Source organism: Strongylocentrotus purpuratus, unplaced genomic scaffold (genome assembly GCF_000002235.5).
Source record: "Strongylocentrotus purpuratus isolate Spur 01 unplaced genomic scaffold, Spur_5.0 spur5_contig_735, whole genome shotgun sequence".
NCBI classification, from domain to species: Eukaryota; Metazoa; Echinodermata; class Echinoidea; order Camarodonta; family Strongylocentrotidae; genus Strongylocentrotus; species Strongylocentrotus purpuratus.
Genome location: NW_022145431.1, coordinates 33599 through 56568, shown reverse-complemented (window position 1 = coordinate 56568; position 22970 = coordinate 33599). Strand labels below are relative to the sequence as shown.

General features: G+C 38.8%; 1 protein-coding gene and 1 long non-coding RNA gene across 5 annotated transcripts; one reads left to right on the top strand and one right to left on the bottom strand.

Moving 5' to 3' along the window:
• Nucleotides 1–5173: 5173 nt before the first annotated feature.
• Nucleotides 5174–22922, top strand: LOC105442619. Its single transcript, XR_004066799.1, has 6 exons — nt 5174–5328; nt 7161–7346; nt 7552–7625; nt 20583–20655; nt 22462–22647; nt 22848–22922. It is a non-coding gene; the product is annotated as an uncharacterized LOC105442619 (long non-coding RNA).
• On the bottom strand, nt 8262–18904 carry LOC115929940. 4 transcript variants are annotated; one of them, XR_004066782.1, is made up of 4 exons: nt 18703–18904; nt 18228–18374; nt 10081–10206; nt 8262–9811 (listed from the first exon to the last, which is right to left on the bottom strand). XR_004066782.1 is itself a non-coding variant. In XM_031000125.1 (3 exons), the coding sequence occupies exons 1-3, from the start codon at nt 18859–18861 to the stop codon at nt 9572–9574; spliced, it is 525 nt and encodes a 174-aa protein (XP_030855985.1). In that variant the 5' UTR covers nt 18862–18904; the 3' UTR covers nt 8262–9571. The 4 variants fall into 4 exon arrangements, 1 of the variants encoding a protein (XP_030855985.1); XR_004066768.1 differs by lacking the exons at nt 18228–18374; nt 18703–18904 and adding an exon at nt 12586–13154; XR_004066776.1 differs by lacking the exons at nt 18228–18374; nt 18703–18904 and adding an exon at nt 12263–12578.
• Nucleotides 22923–22970: the final 48 nt, after the last annotated feature.

The following is a 22970-nucleotide window of genomic DNA, read 5'->3' as shown; positions in this document are numbered from 1 at the left end:
CCCTAACCCTAACCCTAACCCTAACCTAACCCTAACCATAACCCTAACCCTAACCCTAACCCTAACCCTAACCCTAACCCTAACCCTAACCTAACCCTAACCCTAACCCTAACCCTAACCCAACCTAACCCTAACCTAACCCTAACCCTAACCCTAACCCTAAACCCTAACCCTACCCTAACCCAACCCTACCCTAACCCTAACCCTAACCCTAACCCTAACCCTAACCCTAACCCTAACCCTAAACCCTAACCCTAACCCTAACCCTAACCCTAACCCTAACCCAACCCTAACCTAACCTAACCCTAACCCTAACCCTAACCCTAACCCTAACCTAACCTAACCCAACCCTAACCCTAACCCTAACCCTAACCCTAACCCTAACCCTAACCCTAACCTAACCAAACCCTAACCCTAACCCTAACCCTAACCCTAACCCAACCCTAACCCTAACCCTAACCCTAACCTTAACCCTAACCCAACCCTAACCCTAACCCTAACCCTAACCCTAACCCTAACCCTAACCTAACCCTAACCCAACCCTAACCCTAACCCTAAACCCTAACCCTAACCCTAACCCTAACCCTAACCCTAAAAACCCTAACCCTAAACCCTAACCTAACCCTAACCCTAACCCTAACCCTAACCCTAACCCTAACCCTAACCCTAACCCTAACCCTAACCCTAACCCTAACCCTAACCCAACCCTAACCCTAACCCTAACCCTAACCCTAACCCTAACCCTAACCCTAACCCTAACCCTAACCCTAACCCTAACCCTAACCCTAACCCTAACCCTAACCCTAACCCTAACCCTAACCCTAACCCTAACCCTAACCCTAACCCTAACCCTAACCCTAACCCTAACCCTAACCCTAACCCTAACCCTAACCCTAACCCTAACCCTAACCCTAACCCTAACCCTAACCCTAACCCTAACCCTAACCCTAACCCTAACCCTAACCCTAACCCTAACCCTAACCCTAACCCTAACCCTAACCCTAACCCTAACCCTAACCCTAACCCTAACCCTAACCCTAACCCTAACCCTAACCCTAACCCTAAACCCTAACCTAACCCTAACCCTAACCCTAACCCTAACCCTAACCCTAACCCTAACCCTAACCCTAACCCTAACCCTAACCCTAACCCTAACCCTAACCCTAACCCTAACCCTAACCCTAACCCTAACCCTAACCCTAAACCCTAACCCTAACCCTAACCCTAACCCTAACCCTAACCCTAACCCTAACCCTAACCCTAACCCTAACCCTAACCCTAACCCTAACCCTAACCCTAACCCTAACCCTAACCCTAACCCTAACCCTAACCCTAACCCTAACCCTAACCCTAACCCTAACCCTAACCCTAACCCTAACCCTAACCCTAACCCTAACCCTAACCCTAACCCTAACCCTAACCCTAACCCTAACCCTAACCCTAACCCTAACCCTAACCCTAACCCTAACCCTAACCCTAACCCTAACCCTAACCCTAACCCTAACCCTAACCCTAACCCTAACCCTAACCCTAACCCTAACCCTAACCCTAACCCTAACCCTAACCCTAACCCTAACCCTAACCCTAACCCTAACCCTAACCCTAACCCTAACCCTAACCCTAACCCTAACCCTAACCCTAACCCTAACCCTAACCCTAACCCTAACCCTAACCCTAACCCTAACCCTAACCCTAACCCTAACCCTAACCCTAACCCTAACCCTAACCCTAACCCTAACCCTAACCCTAACCCTAACCCTAACCCTAACCCTAACCCTAACCCTAACCCTAACCCTAACCCTAACCCTAACCCTAACCCTAACCCTAACCCTAACCCTAACCCTAACCCTAACCCTAACCCTAACCCTAACCCTAACCCTAACCCTAACCCTAACCCTAACCCTAACCCTAACCCTAACCCTAACCCTAACCCTAACCCTAACCCTAACCCTAACCCTAACCCTAACCCTAACCCTAACCCTAACCCTAACCCTAACCCTAACCCTAACCCTAACCCTAACCCTAACCCTAACCCTAACCCTAACCCTAACCCTAACCCTAACCCTAACCCTAACCCTAACCCTAACCCTAACCCTAACCCTAACCCTAACCCTAACCCTAACCCTAACCCTAACCCTAACCCTAACCCTAACCCTAACCCTAACCCTAACCCTAACCCTAACCCTAACCCTAACCCTAACCCTAACCCTAACCCTAACCCTAACCCTAACCCTAACCCTAACCCTAACCCTAACCCTAACCCTAACCCTAACCCTAACCCTAACCCTAACCCTAACCCTAACCCTAACCCTAACCCTAACCCTAACCCTAACCCTAACCCTAACCCTAACCCTAACCCTAACCCTAACCCTAACCCTAACCCTAACCCTAACCCTAACCCTAACCCTAACCCTAACCCTAACCCTAACCCTAACCCTAACCCTAACCCTAACCCTAACCCTAACCCTAACCCTAACCCTAACCCTAACCCTAACCCTAACCCTAACCCTAACCCTAACCCTAACCCTAACCCTAACCCTAACCCTAACCCTAACCCTAACCCTAACCCTAACCCTAACCCTAACCCTAACCCTAACCCTAACCCTAACCCTAACCCTAACCCTAACCCTAACCCTAACCCTAACCCTAACCCTAACCCTAACCCTAACCCTAACCCTAACCCTAACCCTAACCCTAACCCTAACCCTAACCCTAACCCTAACCCTAACCCTAACCCTAACCCTAACCCTAACCCTAACCCTAACCCTAACCCTAACCCTAACCCTAACCCTAACCCTAACCCTAACCCTAACCCTAACCCTAACCCTAACCCTAACCCTAACCCTAACCCTAACCCTAACCCTAACCCTAACCCTAACCCTAACCCTAACCCTAACCCTAACCCTAACCCTAACCCTAACCCTAACCCTAACCCTAACCCTAACCCTAACCCTAACCCTAACCCTAACCCTAACCCTAACCCTAACCCTAACCCTAACCCTAACCCTAACCCTAACCCTAACCCTAACCCTAACCCTAACCCTAACCCTAACCCTAACCCTAACCCTAACCCTAACCCTAACCCTAACCCTAACCCTAACCCTAACCCTAACCCTAACCCTAACCCTAACCCTAACCCTAACCCTAACCCTAACCCTAACCCTAACCCTAACCCTAACCCTAACCCTAACCCTAACCCTAACCCTAACCCTAACCCTAACCCTAACCCTAACCCTAACCCTAACCCTAACCCTAACCCTAACCCTAACCCTAACCCTAACCCTAACCCTAACCCTAACCCTAACCCTAACCCTAACCCTAACCCTAACCCTAACCCTAACCCTAACCCTAACCCTAACCCTAACCCTAACCCTAACCCTAACCCTAACCCTAACCCTAACCCTAACCCTAACCCTAACCCTAACCCTAACCCTAACCCTAACCCTAACCCTAACCCTAACCCTAACCCTAACCCTAACCCTAACCCTAACCCTAACCCTAACCCTAACCCTAACCCTAACCCTAACCCTAACCCTAACCCTAACCCTAACCCTAACCCTAACCCTAACCCTAACCCTAACCCTAACCCTAACCCTAACCCTAACCCTAACCCTAACCCTAACCCTAACCCTAACCCTAACCCTAACCCTAACCCTAACCCTAACCCTAACCCTAACCCTAACCCTAACCCTAACCCTAACCCTAACCCTAACCCTAACCCTAACCCTAACCCTAACCCTAACCCTAACCCTAACCCTAACCCTAACCCTAACCCTAACCCTAACCCTAACCCTAACCCTAACCCTAACCCTAACCCTAACCCTAACCCTAACCCTAACCCTAACCCTAACCCTAACCCTAACCCTAACCCTAACCCTAACCCTAACCCTAATTAGATTCATAGAATCAGTCTTTTTTTTTATAATTGCTTCTAATTTAGTTATCCTTGGTCGATTTCCTTCGGGTTTTTTAAGGTGGACTCTTAGATAGTTGGGCTTTCATCTAACATGAGTATCGCGGCGGAATAATGCTCGTCCGGTAATTAAATTGACCTTGAACTCTAAAGGTGCCTCGGTGTAACTTTTGGGGGCCGGTGTATGTCCTACACACTGTTTTGGAAAATGTCATTAGCTCACTCAATTCTTCATCGATTTTGTTCATTTTTTTTTTAAATGAAAGCTATTTAGTTGCTTAATCTTCACAGATCCGCTTTTTAAATTTCAAATATGGAAAAGTGTTGAAAATGGTACTTTAGTAAAATGTACTTACCCTTTGGTACCTTTGCTGGTTCATAGGGTTCAATACCCCTATTAAACTCAAGGATTTTGCTAGATAGCGGTTGGGGCCACTAACTCCTAAGCCCTGATGGTTTTTTTCTTTAAACTAGCACTTTAAAAAATGATTTATTCATTTCTCCAAAAAATGAAGTAAAACTGAGTTTAACAATTGACTAGATGAATTTTTGTTTGAGGTGATGAAAAGGTCAGACTAATCGAGGCCCTTATAAATTTAAATAAAATATGCACTGCTTAGTGCATCTTATCATGAGCATATCTTGAAAAAATTAGCAAAATTGGTTAATTATTTAATTAATTACAAGCAATTTAAAAAAAAAAGTTTAGGACGGTATTTCTCGAAATTCGCTTTTTTGCAAATTTTCAATTAGTCTTTTGGGGCTGAAATTTGAAGATATGACTTGGGGGCTGCTTTAATTTTAACATTTAAACCCTTTTTAACATTAAATATTCATTCGTTTCTTATTTTTTAATCATAAAACCAAAATATTAGCAAACAAAAATATCCCCCGAAATACGAAAAATCTAATATTCACCATAGGTTTGTACAGTGTAGGCCAAAAAATAGGTGCTCTACAAAAGTTCTTTAAAAAAACATTTTTACATTGAAGCCACAGAATATACCATACTCAAATTGATCTTTGATAATCCAGGCCTACTTTCCTGCAATTGGTTTTTTATTAATTGTTATGCTTTTTCCTTAAAAAGTGATACAAAAATTAATTTTTCCCATCAATTCCCGCCATTGGTACTTTTCTCACGTAGAGGGAGCTTCACACAATAACAAACGAATCAAAGTAACAGTAGAAACTAAACAAACAAAAGTAGATTCATTCCAGCGGGCAGTCAGCTCTTATTATTTATTTAAATGGTGAGTTTTTAAATGTATTGTGCCCTATATTTATCTGACTGTCCATTTATACTAATTTAGACTTTAATCAATCCACTTTCTCTCGATAGGTCATGAAATTGTACACAACTTTGTGAGATATGCAACTTTGCGTGAACAACAAGCACTCCCCCCTAAACACAGGTAGGCTGTCGGCCGAAACTCCAGGCCTGGCATTAGGCCTCTGCCTGGTATGACTCTGACTGTGAAGCATATAGATCTTATATCAATTAGTCTACTTGTTAGATGCCCAAAAGAATAATTGCATTAAGCCATAAGGTAAGTAGGACTACACTTTATTGTGTTATTGTGCTAATACTGAATGCCCATGATATCGCAGCTTCGGACGTCGGTACGTACAGTATCGGCATGTTCTAACTTCTAGGCTTATTTTTTGTATTTCTCATTTCTTGGCATTGATACTGCACATACAGAATGCAAAGACATGCACGATAATAAAGAGAGCTTTCCTGACCTAGCATGTGCAAGGGAAAATTAAAAATAAGCCTCGTTTTGTTGCATTATTGTGCGAATACTGATTGTCAATGATTATCGCAGCATCAGTACAGCACCTGCAGGTTTAAGATTCACCCCCCTTATTTTTTGTATTTCTCATTTGTTGGCATTGACAGTTCACATATAGAATGCAAAGACATGCACGATAATAAAAAGAGATTTCCTGACCTAGCATATGCAAGGGAAAATCAAAAATAAGCCTCGGTTTGTTGCATTATTGTGCGAATACTGATTGTCCATGATTATCGCAGCATCTGTAAACCACCAGCATGCATGTTTAAGATTCACCCCCCTTATTTTTTGTATTTCTCATTTGTTGGCATTGACACTTCACATATAGAATGCAAAGACATGCACGATAATAAAAAGAGATTTCCTGACCTAGCATATGCAAGGGAAAATCAAAAATAAGCCTCGGTTTGTTGCATTATTGTGCGAATACTGATTGTCCATGATTATCGCAGCATCTGCACACCACCAGCATGCATGTTTAAGATTCACCCCCCTTATATTTTGTATTTCTCATTTGTTGGCATTGACACTTCACATATCAAATGCAAAGACATGTACGATAATAAAGATAGCTTTCCTGTCCTAGTATTTGCAAGGAAAAATTCAAAAAAGGCATATGAAGGCTACGTTAATGCGCGAATACAGAATGTTCATGTTCAGCATCCGTATAGCATCGACATGTTGAAGATCCACCCCCCCCCCCTTATTTTTTTGATGTCGCATTTGTTGGCATTGACATTTACACATGAAATGTAAAGACATAAAACAGCCGTCCTGACCTAGCATATACAAGGAAAAATTCAAAAAAGATCTCTGATTGCTGTTATGGTGCATAAAAGTTGTCAGCGTCACTAAACATAGGACATTTTCTAATTCCCCCCCCCCCCTCCTCCCCCTTATTGTGCTTCAATTCTTTGTTCTACCCAATTTGATGTTTCTAGTGGTCAATTCATTAGAAATGAGTGGAGACTAAGCCTACTACTTAGGCCAAAGCTAAGTAGGCCTAGCAGAAACTCACGCCGTTCCGATTGAGTACATATAACAGAGTGACACCTGAAATCAGAGTAATCACGTGATCGGAATATTTTACCTCGCCACTAAAATCCCAGGTGGACCTAGCAGTCCCACATTACTTTGCGGTGCCTTAGGCATGATCGATGCAAACTTATTCACAACCTTTTAACCCACTAAATCGGAGCAGTGTATTTATCCGGATAATACGCGTAGATAGAAACTGCCCATTCCCTGGTACTATATGCTATTTTCCGGAAAACAAATGAAACGGATAATTTCATTAAAACTAATAGAAACATGCTGTTTGTGTTCCTTCTTGCTATCACAATCTCCTCTTTCTTTTATCATGTCTTCATTTCCTTCTCAATTGTCATTGTCCCTCATATTGCATTCTCTATCTCAAATGTCACTTTTCCTCATATTGTTTTCCTCAGAAAATTCATGCAAAGGACCTGGAAAATCTGCAGAAATAAACCCTAGGACTACTCTGACCAACGGAGGTTGGTGGTTTGGCAGTTGAAGGCTTAAGAAACTTGCTGACCATCCTGGGTACAACCCCAACAGTCAATGCCTCTAGCTACGACAGGCACATAGCCACTTTTAAATCGATATCTCAAGAGGTTAGCCACCAGCCTGGTATTTTATTCATTACATTTTTGTTTTTTTCCCAAATTTACTCTAAAATAGTATGCTTAAGTTGTGGTCAATAGACAGTAAAGAACATGTTCATCAATTTCTCTTCTTGTCATAATGGTTGAAATGCCTGAGTGAACTTTAAATGAACTTGTATTTATTACATAATCTTGTTCTTTTGTAACTTTGCAGACCAGCGAGGAACACATGAAGAGGGCGGCGGTATGCCTACAACAAAGGGCAATGGACAAGGACCCGACCATCAGGTAAAATGACAGTGTGGACATCACCTCTACTACCAACCTATCTGTTCTTCTTTACTACTTCTACTACCTCCACTACCACCCTATCCGTTCTCCCTTGCTCCCCTCCCTCTTTCATTCTCACCAGATCTGTCAATCATTAAATATCTTAATATTTCTCACCCCTCCCTCATTTTTCTTTTTTTCTCTCTCTCCTGAATGGACAATGCTCTTCCCTACTTCTATTACTACCTCTACTACCACCCTACCTGCTCTTCCTTACTACTTCTACTACCTCTACTACCACCCTACCCATTCTCCCTCACTCCCCTCCCTCTTTCATTCTCGCCGGATCTGTCAATCATTAAATATCTTAATATTTCTTACCCTCCCTCATCTGTCTTTCTTTCTCTCTCCTGAATGGACAATGCTCTTCCTTACTTTTATTACTACCTCTGCTACCACCCTACCTGCTCTTCCTTACTACTTCTACTTCCACTTTCCCTCATCATGTTCCCTCTTACTATAACCATCTCCACGTTCTCTGTCTTTATTATCACCCTCCCCCTTTCTATTGCATTCTCTATCTCAACTGCCACTTTCCATCATATTGGTTTCACTCACTATCTCAATTTCAACTTTCCCTGTGTTTTTGTTCTCTCTCTCTCTCTCTCTCTCTCTCTCAAGTGCATTTCATCTCATATTTCATACTACCCTACCTGCTCTTCCTTACTACTTCTACTTCCACTTCCACTTTCCCTCATCATGTTCCCTCTTTCTATCTCCATCCCCACTTTCTCTGTCTTTATTATCATTTCCCCCCTTTTATTGCATTCTCTATCTCAACTGCCACTTTCCATCATATTGGTTTCACTCACTATCTCAATTTTAACTTTCCCTGTGTTTTTGTTCTCTCTCTCTCTCTCAAGTGCATTTTATCTCATATTTCATACTGTGAAATTGAAATTAAGGACTGGAATTACAAGCAATGATGTGAAACATTCGTTACGGTGTAAGAAAATACATTTAATCTTTTGCATAATTAAAGTGCAAATTCTTTTAAATATATATGACACAAACTGCTATTATTAATTAACTTTAGTATATAGCTTCATGTGTGTTGTAAACTCTTTTTTATTTTACTTGGGTGGGTTCGAGTCCCGCGAAGCTGTTTATAACACAAGAGCTTTCATGGTGCCAGTACAATATAATTGGGTTATATACACATCCCCTTATACAATATACACACACACACTCGTCAGCCTCATCGGGTATAGGGCTAATACTTATGCACTGTAATTTAAAATTATACATTTTTTAAAGCTTCCAATAGAAGTACAGATTTCCTCATAGTTTCAGGTAAATCGTTCCAAAGCTTAGGACCGGTAAAACGGGTATTCTTTTTAAAAATATGTTAATAGTGTACAGGAATATATATTTAATATAATACACATAAGGAAAATCGAGCATATGACAGTGCGGCATGTCACTAATCGAAATACAGCCCATGTTATGCATATAACTGTTTCATGAAACAATACAAAAGTTCAAAAATGCCATAACTCAATCATTTTTACGTCCAATGTAGATAATTATGATTTTTTGATTTGACTCAACTCATATTTAGTTCGGACATAATACAAAACTATCTCCTATGTCCTGCTCAAAGTGTTTTATTAATGACAATTGAAGGTTTTTATTGATACAATTGTACCTTCATATTCATAAAAAGCATATCATAATCATCATGTAAAAAGTAAAAGAACAAGAATAGAAAGAAGAATCACGAAAACTACTTTAACAAAACATTCAGACTTACTGACAAGTGTGCACTGCCATTTCTTAAACATTTCATTAGAATATCAACAGCTGGATAGAAAAAGGTGACATGCCTTGCATAGGCGTTGTGAGGGATATTACATTAAGAAAGCAACTGAGAAAAAAGAAAGATGAATGAAATAGTTGATGATCTACATAGACGTAGATTTTGTTTGAGCTTTTATTGCATTGCGGACTCTGTCCCTCACTTGGAGAAATGATCGGTTAGAGAGGCAACGTGCTACTTTTTTATTTTGTTTAACTATGTCCCTCACCACGCCTATGCGAGGCATGTCACCCTTTTCTATCCAGCTCTGGAAAAGCTTCTGGACTGCCTCCTTCTCTTCCTGGGTGAATTTTACCCTCGCCGCTTGATCGCTGGTACTGCAGAACTATCATGGAGAAAGAGAGGAGAGGGGGATGAAAGACATCAAGAAATGAATTGTGAAACAATTTGACCCATAATAACAGAGTTGCACATTTAAAAAATAACACCAATAAGCAAGTATTTCAGACAATTCAGCAAATTATTGTATAGATGTCTAACACTATTCCATCACAGTTTTAAAATGACATTGATGAAATTCTGAACAAGTCTAACATTACCCGTCAAAGAAAGGAGCTAAAAGGGCTGCAATTGCCATTTAAATGCGTTACATACCAGGGATGATGATCCAGCTGACACACTAACGGATGATGTGTCTGGTAGTAGCGGGATTGGATGCTCATTATGTTGGGGTAGTTTTTTGCACTTCACCCTCAGTTTTTTGGTGCTGGTGGTCGAGCACTATTATGGAGAGAGAGAGGGGGGGGGGGTGAAAGAAATAAAGAAAAGAATTGTGAATTGCACATTTAAAAAAAAGCATTAATAAGCAAATATTTCAAACAATTCAGCAAATTATTGTATAGATGTCTAACCCTATTCCATCACAATTTTGAAATGTCATTAATGAATCTTTAACCAAGTCTGAAAATACCGTCAAGGAAAGCAACTAAAAGGTCTGCAATTGTCATTTAAATGTGTTTCATAGAATAGAATTTATTGACTCATTCGACCCCCTTCTGGGGTATGAGAGTACAACACATGTACATATCAAGATAATGATACATAATAAAGAATACAAACATAGCTTAATAATACAAAGAATACAGAATACAACAAAACAACAATATAAATAGTGTAACGCCCCTATCAGGGAAGGGGAGCTAGAATAATAAAATGAAGAGAAGAAAACAGTTACTTGTGGTGTAATTGGTATCAGCATGTAGAATGACTTTTATTACTCTTAATACCATCGCAATAAGCAAGAATAATCATGAATAAGAGTAATCAAATATCAACGGCGATCATGAACACATGTTCATGCTTCAGTTTTATACATTAAAACTATATCACATCGATCTGCAATAGCCAGATCTTCTCTCATAACAAAACCTAATCTAACTTCTAACTAAGTATATAAACAGCTTACAATAATACAGTTTTAGTTAATTCTAACTAAACTTTCGTGGCTTAAATACCACAGGTAAAATATAAGGTTGAATTCCATTTCTAACAAATTCAATTAATAGTTAACTTAGTATCCCATCTTTGAATACACGTGTTGCAATTCTGGTAACTATATGATGCACTCATATATCTGTTCATCTATTAAAAGTTTAGTATAGAATATATTCTACTATATATAATCCTTTCGTTTTAAGAACCAAGCAATTCCAAATTACTGGTGCATCCGCAACATAATAAGTCAAGATAAAACTATACATTCTACAAATATACAACTACATGTATAACAGTTTTACGTTGTCTCAAAACCCACAAGGACAATTAAATACATGTAATGATTGTATAAATCATCTGAAAATAAACTTAAGATTTAATAAACGAATATATGCATGAGCTTTAGAGAAACTGATTTCTACCAAACTGGTGAGATAAAGCATCTTGCCGAAACTTCTGCTGGGTTTGCCTAATTCTCAATTATTCTACAATTCAGACCACTGAAGTTGCCTTCTCTAACATAACTAATAAATTACTAAGCTCGTTGCTCTATTGTAGTATCATGGTTACAAAATACACATGTACAATATAATAATATATAATCAAACTCATTAAATGTGTGCTTCGATTATTAATCAATCAATAACTGCACTATTATATAATATAACAAACTACATCTTTTAAATGGGTCTGCGCCTAATTAGACTTCTATCGCTGGTGGAGGAGAGAAACTCTATTTACCAAACTGTTTAGATGTAGCTTATCAGAGAGGCGAATAAATCCCTCTCTTAGAACAAAGGTCCTATTTACATCTAATCTATACACAACTTGGGTACCATGTTTACACTTCACGACAGTAAGTCTATGCAAGTGGCTACAATATACAGGCTTGCATATATGTTTAACCCACTAGCTGTGAAATGGGTATATATATCCACATACACTACCATTTCATGAGACGTTCATTCACATCATACAAATCATCCTATTCTTCTACTGATTCTATACCTTCTAACGCATGATAATAAAACATTGAAATAGTACACACTTATATGTACTTGCAAAACTCATTAATTCATTATACTGTTTAGTAACAATATCCTGGCGATATATATATATATATATATCTGAACACAAAAGTACATCAGCATTAGCGTACTCGCTGAACTAAGTTTAGTGCACCATCACAGTCACAAAGCTATCTTCATATTTCATCCCTAAAAGTCCATATATTCCTGATATGGAATATATTAATATTAAGAGGGTGATACATGACATTAATGATAACAATTACATATACAGTTAATAATAAGATATAAAATATAAATGAGAATAAGCTTACCTAGAATAATAAAATGAAGAGAAGAAAACAGTTACTTGTGGTGTAATTGGTGTCAGCATTTGGAATGACACATGGCATCACCAGCACTCTGTTCCTTTGTTTCTCCTCATCAATTAAGATGTCTAGGACTCTTTTGGCCAACTATATATTCTATTATAAGTCACTGATTTAGGAGTGAATTATAATTAACAAAAAATTTGAAGGGGGGGGGGGCATAATTTATCCAAAACAATCAAATCTGTTGGGCCTGATCACAATAGGAATGATCTAAACCTAGCCTATGCTAAACATAAATACAATATTATACAATATGGAAAGCATACCAGGGATGAAGATCCTGTGGACCCACAAACCGATGGTGGGCGTGGCAGTTGCAGGACTGGGTGCTCCTTATTTCAAACAGATCTATACCGTGGTCACTTAGGTTATTGTTACAAAGAAATTAAAAGCCTTGTTCTAAACTGGATCCAGAACAACAATTCTAAATTGTCGTCTTATGTCTCTAAACAAGTGCCTTATACTCAATTAGTTTATCTTTGAGTTCTCTGCCAATTCTGAGGAGATGTCCTCTTTACTTTCAACATTTGTATCTGTATCAGAAACGTGCACGTTGAATGCTATAGAACCAAATGATATTGTACTGGCACCATGAAAGCTCTTGTGCTAAAAACAGCTTCGCGGGATTCGAACCCACCCAAGTACAAAACAAAAAGATTTTACAGCATACATGTAGCTATTCAAGTTCAGTAATCATATCACTTTGTGTCATATGTATGAAACATAAGAGGAGATGATAGAAGGACAATAAAGAATAATGAGAGGAGAGATAGAAGAAAAACAATGAATAACATAAGAGAAGATGATCAATAGAAGGAAAATACAGAATAATAAGAGGAAAGAAAGAAGAAAAACAATGAATAACATAAGAGAAAATGATCAATAGAAGGAAACTACAGAATAATAAGAGGAAAGAGAGAAGAAAAACAATGAATAACATAAGAGAAAATGATCAATAGAAGGAAAATATAGAATAAGAGGAAAGAGAGAAGAAAAACAATGAATAACATAAGAGAAGATGATCAATAGAAGGAAAATATAGAATAAGAGGAAAGAGAGAAGAAAAACAATGAATAACATAAGAGAAAATGATCAATAGAAGGAAAATATAGAATAAGAGGAAAGAGAGAAGAAAAACAATGAATAACATAAGAGAAGATGATCGAAAGTATTATAGTTTAAGATGGCCTCAGAAAGATTGTACAATAGAATAGTAGTGTACAAAACCGGTTTCTATGAGAGTATGTACATTGCATACAGCTTCTTGTAAGTATAGTGGCCTTGGAGGCCTGTTGCCATGACCACCTTTAATGGAATGTGGGGTTAATTGAATGGGTCAAATAGCTCACTGTGAGAGTTGGCACTAACAGTATATTAGCATGTGTGGCTACAAAACCTCAGAAGTCGCAAATGAAGACTCGTTTTGAAATGCTCGTAGCTCCGTTATAAAATGAGATTTTCAAATGATTGTTTTTGTTTTGAAGAGTTAAAAGTTAAAATCACGGAAATATCATCTTTATTTTTTCAAAAAAGTGGGAAAAATTATAAAAATCAGTAGTTAGAACGATGACTTTTTTTTGGAAATTTGAAGTTTTGATTTTCGTCTTAAATTCCACAATTTTTTCCGAAGGCCCCAAAAGTAGCTAAAAATTATGAAAGGAAATTTATTAAGCTTTACAAATATGGTAAAATAGTAACTTGAGGACTTTTAGATGGGTCAGCAGCCAGCTAAATACATACCGATGTCGATTAACTTTTGGAGTGGAAGTTGCTCGCATCGTTCGTAAGCTCGGACCCTCTGTCCGTACAAAATGGCGACATTTTACATTTTGAAATCTTCGTATTTGCCCACAAAACGTCCTCTTATCCTTACAATAAGGATAGACTCCCCTTAAATTAGCATGGATACGATCACTTCTTAATACTCTTTAATTATATTTACACATGTGCGATAATAAGTCGTCATTCCTTGTTCCTAAATATACATCGGTCCCATGTGTCCAGTTTCGTGTATGTATTACCTCTGCCCATTGTTCGACGTCAACCTACACGTCGCTCATATATAACCCTATAAGAAAAGTATAAACAAATGAAGCAATTAATTATAATTGAAATATTAGCAAGTGTAATTGATGGAGCACATGTTGAGGTCGATGTAGTTGATGGACACCTTATACTAAGATTTTCTATAGAATTAACATATCGCAGTGGCTAGTATATTAAAGTCGTTAAAAAAAAACCATAAAATTAGAACAAAAAATGGTGTCAAACTAAATTGTGTATCTTATCAAGTGCACCAGAAGGCAGAACTTTAACAACGAGGGGCCGTTACTCAAAACCATCACTAAGTTTAGTTTGTAGACATCCTTGAGAAACGAATGTTAATTCTGTATCATACATTTCAATAGGACGTCCACGAAGTTGGAGTTAATGACGGTTTTGCGTAATCATCCAATTGAAACGGCTAAATACTTGGCAAGGGAGATCGCCCTTTCAAGTTTTTCTGCTGGAAACAAAACATATCGCAGGGCCTTTTTGTCGAAAAAACATAACTGTCAAAAATAAATGGGTCAATCTAAATTTTGTATCATACCAAATGCACCACACATTGAAAAGTATCATTTGTTTCAAGTTAAACACCTAATGAAGGGTGTTCAGCTTGAAACAAATGAGATTAGTCAAGCAATTTAATGTTCGCTACGTGGATGGACACCGTAAACAATGATATTCAAGTGTACTTAACATATCGCAGGGGCTTTTTGTCGATAAAAAACAAAACGTAAGAAAATAAATGGGGTCAATCTAAATTTTGTATCATACCAAATGCATCACTTTTCTTCACCAGATAACAGCCGAATGCTAGGCCAGGAGTTGTGGAGCAAATTGCCATAGGTTTTCCACTCAAAACAAATGAGATTTTTCAATCAATTTCATCTTTGCCAAGTGGATGGATACCGTAAACAAAAACTTTCATTTGTACTCAACAAATTGAAGTGGCTCTTTTTGGATAAAAAGTATGAAATAAGAAAATAAGTGGGGTCAATCTAAATTGCTTACCATGTCATTGCACGTCATTGCATACCAGAAAACAGCCGAATACCAGGCCAGTACTTCAGGCGGAAAAGTGCCTCGGTCAAATGAGATTTGTCAAGCAATTTAATGTTTGCTACGTGGATGGACACCGTAAACAATGATATTCAAGTGTACCTAACATATCGCAGGGGCTTTTTGTCGATAAAAAACAAAACGTAAGAAAATAAATGGGGTCAATCTAAATTTTGTATCATACCAAATGCATCACTTTTCTTCACCAGATAACAGCCGAATGCTAGGCCAGGAGTTGTGGAGCAAATTGCCATAGGTTTTCCACTCAAAACAAATGAGATTTTTCAATCAATTTCATCTTTGCCAAGTGGATGGATACCATAAACAAAAACTTTCATTTGTACCAGAGCTGCCAACATTTGATTTGGGTAATCAGGGAGATTTCTGAGAGAGCAGCATCGAACGACTTCATTGTTGGCGGGAACCAAGAATGGCCTTTTAGTGCCCCTGGTGGGGGGGGGGGGGCAGGGGGCAGGCCCCCAAAAGCTCTTGGTTTTAAGCCTCTTTGAAACCCTTTTAGAACACATTTTTTCAATGATTTCTCAAAATGGAAGGCTTTGATATGGCACATTTTATTTGCATACAATTGATAACATATGAACTTCACATCATATTTCAGACTATGAACTCCTGTTACCTCTATTGTGAAATGGGGGATGTACTTGTGGAAGGCAAGGACTGGGGTGTGCTTGAGGGTTTTCCTTGAAGTGACTGGTAGGTTGCTTGCTTGAGTTTGCTAAGGAGGTCCTTGCTATACTCCCTTTGGTAGCATGGGACATCTGTGTTGGCAATTTTCTCTGTTAGGAGTGCTTGAAGTGTTTTCAAATTCATTGATCCCCTGAAATCAGTTTTGTTCTTCCTAACAATGCTAAAAACTCTTTCACATGAAGCATTGGAATGTGGTATCACAAGCAAAGATTTCATCACTTTGCTCAGAAGTGTGTATTTCTTTGAGCCATTGCCATCCTCCATCTTTGAAATTGCAGACCATTTCTTGTCTATTCTCAAGTTTTTGTTCAGGATCTCTGGTTCCCCTGAAAAGTCTTCAACCTGGTATTGTGCAAATTCCAGCTCAAGCTTGTCCAGGTCTCCATTCTCTGATTGTCTGTTCAAAATGCAAGGGTACTTTTCAACAAAGTATTGCACAGATGAAAATGACACATCTCTTCTGGAACTGACATCAATCACTTCAGCCTCCTTAAGGAACTTAACATCTAGTGGCCAGGTTTTCAAGGCATAGTCACATTCTTCCTTGATAAAGAACACCTTCCCATGCACAGAATTGGATGAAAATTTCAGAATTTATTCTTTTTTATCATTCTGTGGTCAAATCTTTTAAATAACCTTGCATATGCCAGATAATTAACAAAACATCATTGTTACCGAGAGAGGGCGCTAAATACGATTTAACGGTCAAATTCGAATTTTCAAAACTAAGGATCGAAGCAATTCATAAAAATGATGCTATTGTCTTGCAATGTGTGTAACCTAACAAACTATTAAAGTTCATGATACTGGCATAAAACAGTCAACGTGCAGATTAGTATTTCAAATAAAAACATAAAATCGTGAGAAAATCCACCCTTCAAGTCCCGCACACGTGTTTATGAGTAAGTCTAAGTTTTAGGGAGATTAATGAGGTCCCCAACTACTGACGAAATGAACTCAGGTCTATGGTATAGAGGGGTAGACTATTTCTCGATTTTACAAATCTAAGAACTGTTCATACTAACCTGAAAAAGCTCTGTATTCCTTTTGTATTGCCCCTTGCTTTCGCGGTTTGCTTGTGTTTGTCAGATGTGATGTGGCGAAATACATCATTTCTTCCCCCACTCTTGATGGAGATATCTGCGCCGCAAACTGTACAAAATGCGTAGTATTCGCCTTTCGTAGATTTCCCAACACAAGGCCATTCCAAGTGGTAGTCATCTTTATATTTCTGATAATATTTCGACTTCGACATTGTCCTGGATGATATTTTAATACTCAAACAGAGAGCAAAATACAGCCTTGTTTTGGACAAAGTTGACTTACGCCTTCGGAAGATGCAAGTTATATCGATGCGTTCCCAACGGCAAAGGAGATCAGAAAAAAAAAGTCGGCTTCAAAATCCACTCTGCAGTAACACTGCCATGTTGGTATCAAATGATAATCCACTTAAAAATCACATCGCAAAAGTCCCCAAATCAATCCAAAAACTGATGTTGAAATGTGCAGTTTTTTGGGCCGATCGCAGCAGACAAAGTCTGCTTGTTGTATCAGTGCAACTTCTGGCTGCTCTGACGCGACCGATCGGAAACCGGCACCAACGTACCGGGACGCTACGGGGGCCGGCGAGGAAGCCGCCCGGCAGAGCAAGCAGGCGAATTGCTATCACACAAACACCACTCACATTATCACATGTTCCCAATGGTTTGTTAGATTAGCCCGCCAGTCGTTCGGCGTAACTCTCATTTATTACGCTGTTAAAATAAAGTACGATATCACGGTAAATTTATATTCGACGACTGGATAACAGGAAAATTCATATTACAGAATTGCCGTGTGTTTGTATACGTACGTACGAACTCAACATGCTAGTCTTGTGAAACAGTCGTTTATGAAAATAATACAACTTAAAATCTGGAAATCCGGGAGATTTTTGCATGGGGTCGGGAAAACGGGATATTGGGTCAAAATCCGGGAGTCTCCCGCAGGATCCGGGAGACTTGGCAGCTCTGTTGTACTCAACATATTGAAGTGGCTCTTTTTGGATAAAAAGTATGAAATAAGAAAATAAGTGGGGTCAATCTAAATTGCTTACCATGTCATTGCACGTCATTGTATACCAGAAAACAGCCGAATACCAGGCCAGTACTTCAGGCGGAAAAGTGCCTCGGTCAAACGCCCTGTCAGTGGTGGTCAGGAACAAAGCTATTTAACGGTGATGGCACAGATCGGCAACAGCACCCTGAATTTTTTTTAATCGGTTTTCGTAGTAAATCGACAAAAATGCTGATATTTTGTTATTCAAAATACAAAATCGAATATGCAAACACTTATAGATTGATGAATCTATAAGGAATTGATATCTTTCATTCATGAAGAACAAAACGATTGCAATTCTAAGATAAAAGGGATTAAAGTGAAAGAAAAAGGTCCTAAATCAGACAAGTTTCGGTAAATTTTACCCAAAAAAAACATTGGACACTAAAAACCGTCATATTTCACTAAAAACTAATTATTTTCAAACAAAACGTAAGTAAATGGTAAAATGGAAGTTAAATATCGTTTCTTACCTGTAAAAACCAATGGGCAGCCCATAACTTTGAAGGAAATCTACTTTTAAGAGGAGTAAAATGAAAAGAAGCCAACATGTAAGTTTTAGGGTAGCATGTAGCTTTACGGGCGCCGAGCTGTAGATAATAGGACGCCATCTGTGGCTTTTCAGACGCCATTGTAGAAACTCAGACGCCAATTGTAGGTTTTCAGATGCCACTGTAGATATTCAGACGCCAATTGTATATTTTTAGAAGCCATGTATTTTCTCGGGCGCCAAGAGGTAGTACAAAAATAACCCTAACCCTAACCCTAACCCTAACCCTAACCCTAACCCTAACCCTAACCCTAACCCTAACCCTAACCCTAACCCTAACCCTAACCCTAACCCTAACCCTAACCCTAACCCTAACCCTAACCCTAACCCTAACCCTAACCCTAACCCTAACCCTAACCCTAACCCTAACCCTAACCCTAACCTAACCCTAACCCTAACCCTAACCCTAACCCTAACCCTAACCCTAACCCTAACCCTAATTAGATTCATAGAATCAGTCTTTTTTTTTATAATTGCTTCTAGTTTAGTTATCCTTGGTCGATTTCGTTCGGGTTTTTTAAGGTGGACTCTTAGATAGTTGGGCTTTCATCTAACATGAGTATCGCGGCGGAATAATGCTCGTCCGGTAATTAAATTGACCTTGAACTCTAAAGGTGCCTCGGTGTAACTTTTGGGGGCCGGTGTATGTCCTACACACTGTTTTGGAAAATGTCATTAGCTCACTCAATTCTTCATCGATTTTGTTCATTTTTTTTTTAAATGAAAGCTATTTAGTTGCTTAATCTTCACAGATCCGCTTTTTAAATTTCAAATATGGAAAAGTGTTGAAAATGGTACTTTAGTAAAATGTACTTACCCTTTGGTACCTTTGCTGGTTCATAGGGTTCAATACCCCTATTAAACTCAAGGATTTTGCTAGATAGCGGTTGGGGCCACTAACTCCTAAGCCCTGATGGTTTTTTTCTTTAAACTAGCACTTTAAAAAATGATTTATTCATTTCTCCAAAAAATGAAGTAAAACTGAGTTTAACAATTGACTAGATGAATTTTTGTTTGAGGTGATGAAAAGGTCAGACTAATCGAGGCCCTTATAAATTTAAATAAAATATGCACTGCTTAGTGCATCTTATCATGAGCATATCCTGAAAAAATTAGCAAAATTGGTTAATTATTTAATTAATTACAAGCAATTTAAAAAAAAAAGTTTAGGACGGTATTTCTCGAAATTCGCTTTTTTGCAAATTTTCAATTAGTCTTTTGGGGCTGAAATTTGAAGATATGACTTGGGGGCTGCTTTAATTTTAACATTTAAACCCTTTTTAACATTAAATATTCATTCGTTTCTTATTTTTTAATCATAAAACCAAAATATTAGCAAACAAAAATATCCCCCGAAATACGAAAAATCTAATATTCACCATAGGTTTGTACAGTGTAGGCCAAAAAATAGGTGCTCTACAAAAGTTCTTTAAAAAAACATTTTTACATTGAAGCCACAGAATATACCATACTCAAATTGATCTTTGATAATCCAGGCCTACTTTCCTGCAATTGGTTTTTTATTAATTGTTATGCTTTTTCCTTAAAAAGTGATACAAAAATTAATTTTTCCCATCAATTCCCGCCATTGGTACTTTTCTCACGTAGAGGGAGCTTCACACAATAACAAACGAATCAAAGTAACAGTAGAAACTAAACAAACAAAAGTAGATTCATTCCAGCGGGCAGTCAGCTCTTATTATTCATTTAAATGGTGAGTTTTTAAATGTATTGTGCCCTATATTTATCTGACTGTCCATTTATACTAATTTAGACTTTAATCAATCCACTTTCTCTCGATAGGTCATGAAATTGTACACAACTTTGTGAGATATGCAACTTTGCGTGAACAACAAGCACTCCCCCCTAAACACAGGTAGGCTGTCGGCCGAAACTCCAGTCCAGGCCTGGCATTAGGCCTCTGCCTGGTATGACTCTGACTGTGAAGCATATAGATCTTATATCAATTAGTCTACTTGTTAGATGCCCAAAAGAATAATTGCATTAAGCCATAAGGTAAGTAGGACTACACTTTATTGTGTTATTGTGCTAATACTGAATGCCCATGATATCGCAGCTTCACGTACAGTATCGGCATGTTCTAACTTCTAGGCTTATTTTTTGTATTTCTCATTTCTTGGCATTGATACTGCACATACAGAATGCAAAGACATGCACGATAATAAAGAGAGCTTTCCTGACCTAGCATGTGCAAGGGAAAATTAAAAATAAGCCTCGTTTTGTTGCATTATTGTGCGAATACTGATTGTCAATGATTATCGCAGCATCAGTACAGCACCTGCAGGTTTAAGATTCACCCCCCTTATTTTTTGTATTTCTCATTTGTTGGCATTGACAGTTCACATATAGAATGCAAAGACATGCACGATAATAAAAAGAGATTTCCTGACCTAGCATATGCAAGGGAAAATCAAAAATAAGCCTCGGTTTGTTGCATTATTGTGCGAATACTGATTGTCCATGATTATCGCAGCATCTGTAAACCACCAGCATGCATGTTTAAGATTCACCCCCCTTATTTTTTGTATTTCTCATTTGTTGGCATTGACAGTTCACATATAGAATGCAAAGACATGCACGATAATAAAAAGAGCTTTCCTGACCTAGCATATGCAAGGGAAAATCAAAAATAAGCCTCGGTTTGTTGCATTATTGTGCGAATACTGATTGTCCATGATTATCGCAGCATCTGCACACCACCAGCATGCATGTTTAAGATTCACCCCCCTTATTGGCATTGACACTTCACATATCAAATGCAAAGACATGTACGATAATAAAGATAGCTTTCCTGTCCTAGTATTTGCAAGGAAAAATTCAAAAAAGGCATATGAAGGCTACGTTAATGCGCGAATACAGAATGTTCATGTTCAGCATCCGTATAGCATCGACATGTTGAAGATCCACCCCCCCCCCCTTATTTTTTTGATGTCGCATTTGTTGGCATTGACATTTACACATGAAATGTAAAGACATAAAACAGCCGTCCTGACCTAGCATATACAAGGAAAAATTCAAAACAGATCTCTGATTGCTGTTATGGTGCATAAAAGTTGTCAGCGTCACTAAACATAGGACATTTTCTAATCCCCCCCCCCCCTCCTCCCCCTTATTGTGCTTCAATTTTTTGTTCTACCCAATTTGATGTTTCTAGTGGTCAATTCATTAGAAATGAGTGGAGCCTAAGCCTACTACTTAGGCCAAAGCTAAGTAGGCCTAGCAGAAACTCACGCCGTTCCGATTGAGTACATGTAACAGAGTGACACCTGAAATCAGAGTAATCACGTGATCGGAATATTTTACCTCGCCACTAAAATCCCAGGTGGACCTAGCAGTCCCACATTACTTTGCGGTGCCTTAGGCATGATCGATGCAAACTTATTCACAACCTTTTAACCCACTAAATCGGAGCAGTGTATTTATCCGGATAATACGCGTAGATAGAAACTGCCCATTCCCTGGTACTATATGCTATTTTCCGGAAAACAAATGAAACGGATAATTTCATTAAAACTAATAGAAACATGCTGTTTGTGTTCCTTCTTGCTATCACAATCTCCTCTTTCTTTTATCGTGTCTTCATTTCCTTCTCAATTGTCATTGTCCCTCATATTGCATTCTCTATCTCAAATGTCACTTTTCCTCATATTGTTTTCCTCAGAAAATTCATGCAAAGGACCTGGAAAATCTGCAGAAATAAACCCTAGGACTACTCTGACCAACGGAGGTTGGTGGTTTGGCAGTTGAAGGCTTAAGAAACTTGCTGACCATCCTGGGTACAACCCCAACAGTCAATGCCTCTAGCTTCGACAGGCACATAGCCACTTTTAAATCGATATCTCAAGAGGTTAGCCACCAGCCTGGTATTCATTACATTTTTGTTTTTTTCCCAAATTTACTCTAAAATAGTATGCTTAAGTTGTGGTCAATAGACAGTAAAGAACATGTTCATCAATTTCTCTTCTTGTCATAATGGTTGAAATGCCTGAGTGAACTTTAAATGAACTTGTATTTATTACATAATCTTGTTCTTTTGTAACTTTGCAGACCAGCGAGGAACACATGAAGAGGGCGGCGGTATGCCTACAACAAAGGGCAATGGACAAGGACCCGACCATCAGGTAAAATGACCGTGTGGACATCACCTCTACTACCAACCTATCTGTTCTT

Bases quoted from the DNA above. Each gene is read 5' to 3' on its own strand.
- LOC115929940 (XM_031000125.1), bottom strand. From the start codon at position 18,861: ATGGCGTCTGAAAAGCCACAGATGGCGTCCTATTATCTACAGCTCGGC. The intron at 10,207-18,702 runs GTAAGAAACGAT...TCTCCATAATAG, and splicing joins CTGCCCATTGGTTTTTACAG to TGCTCGACCACCAGCACCAA. The intron at 9,812-10,080 runs GTATGTAACGCA...TCTCCATGATAG, and splicing joins CAGCTGGATCATCATCCCTG to TTCTGCAGTACCAGCGATCA.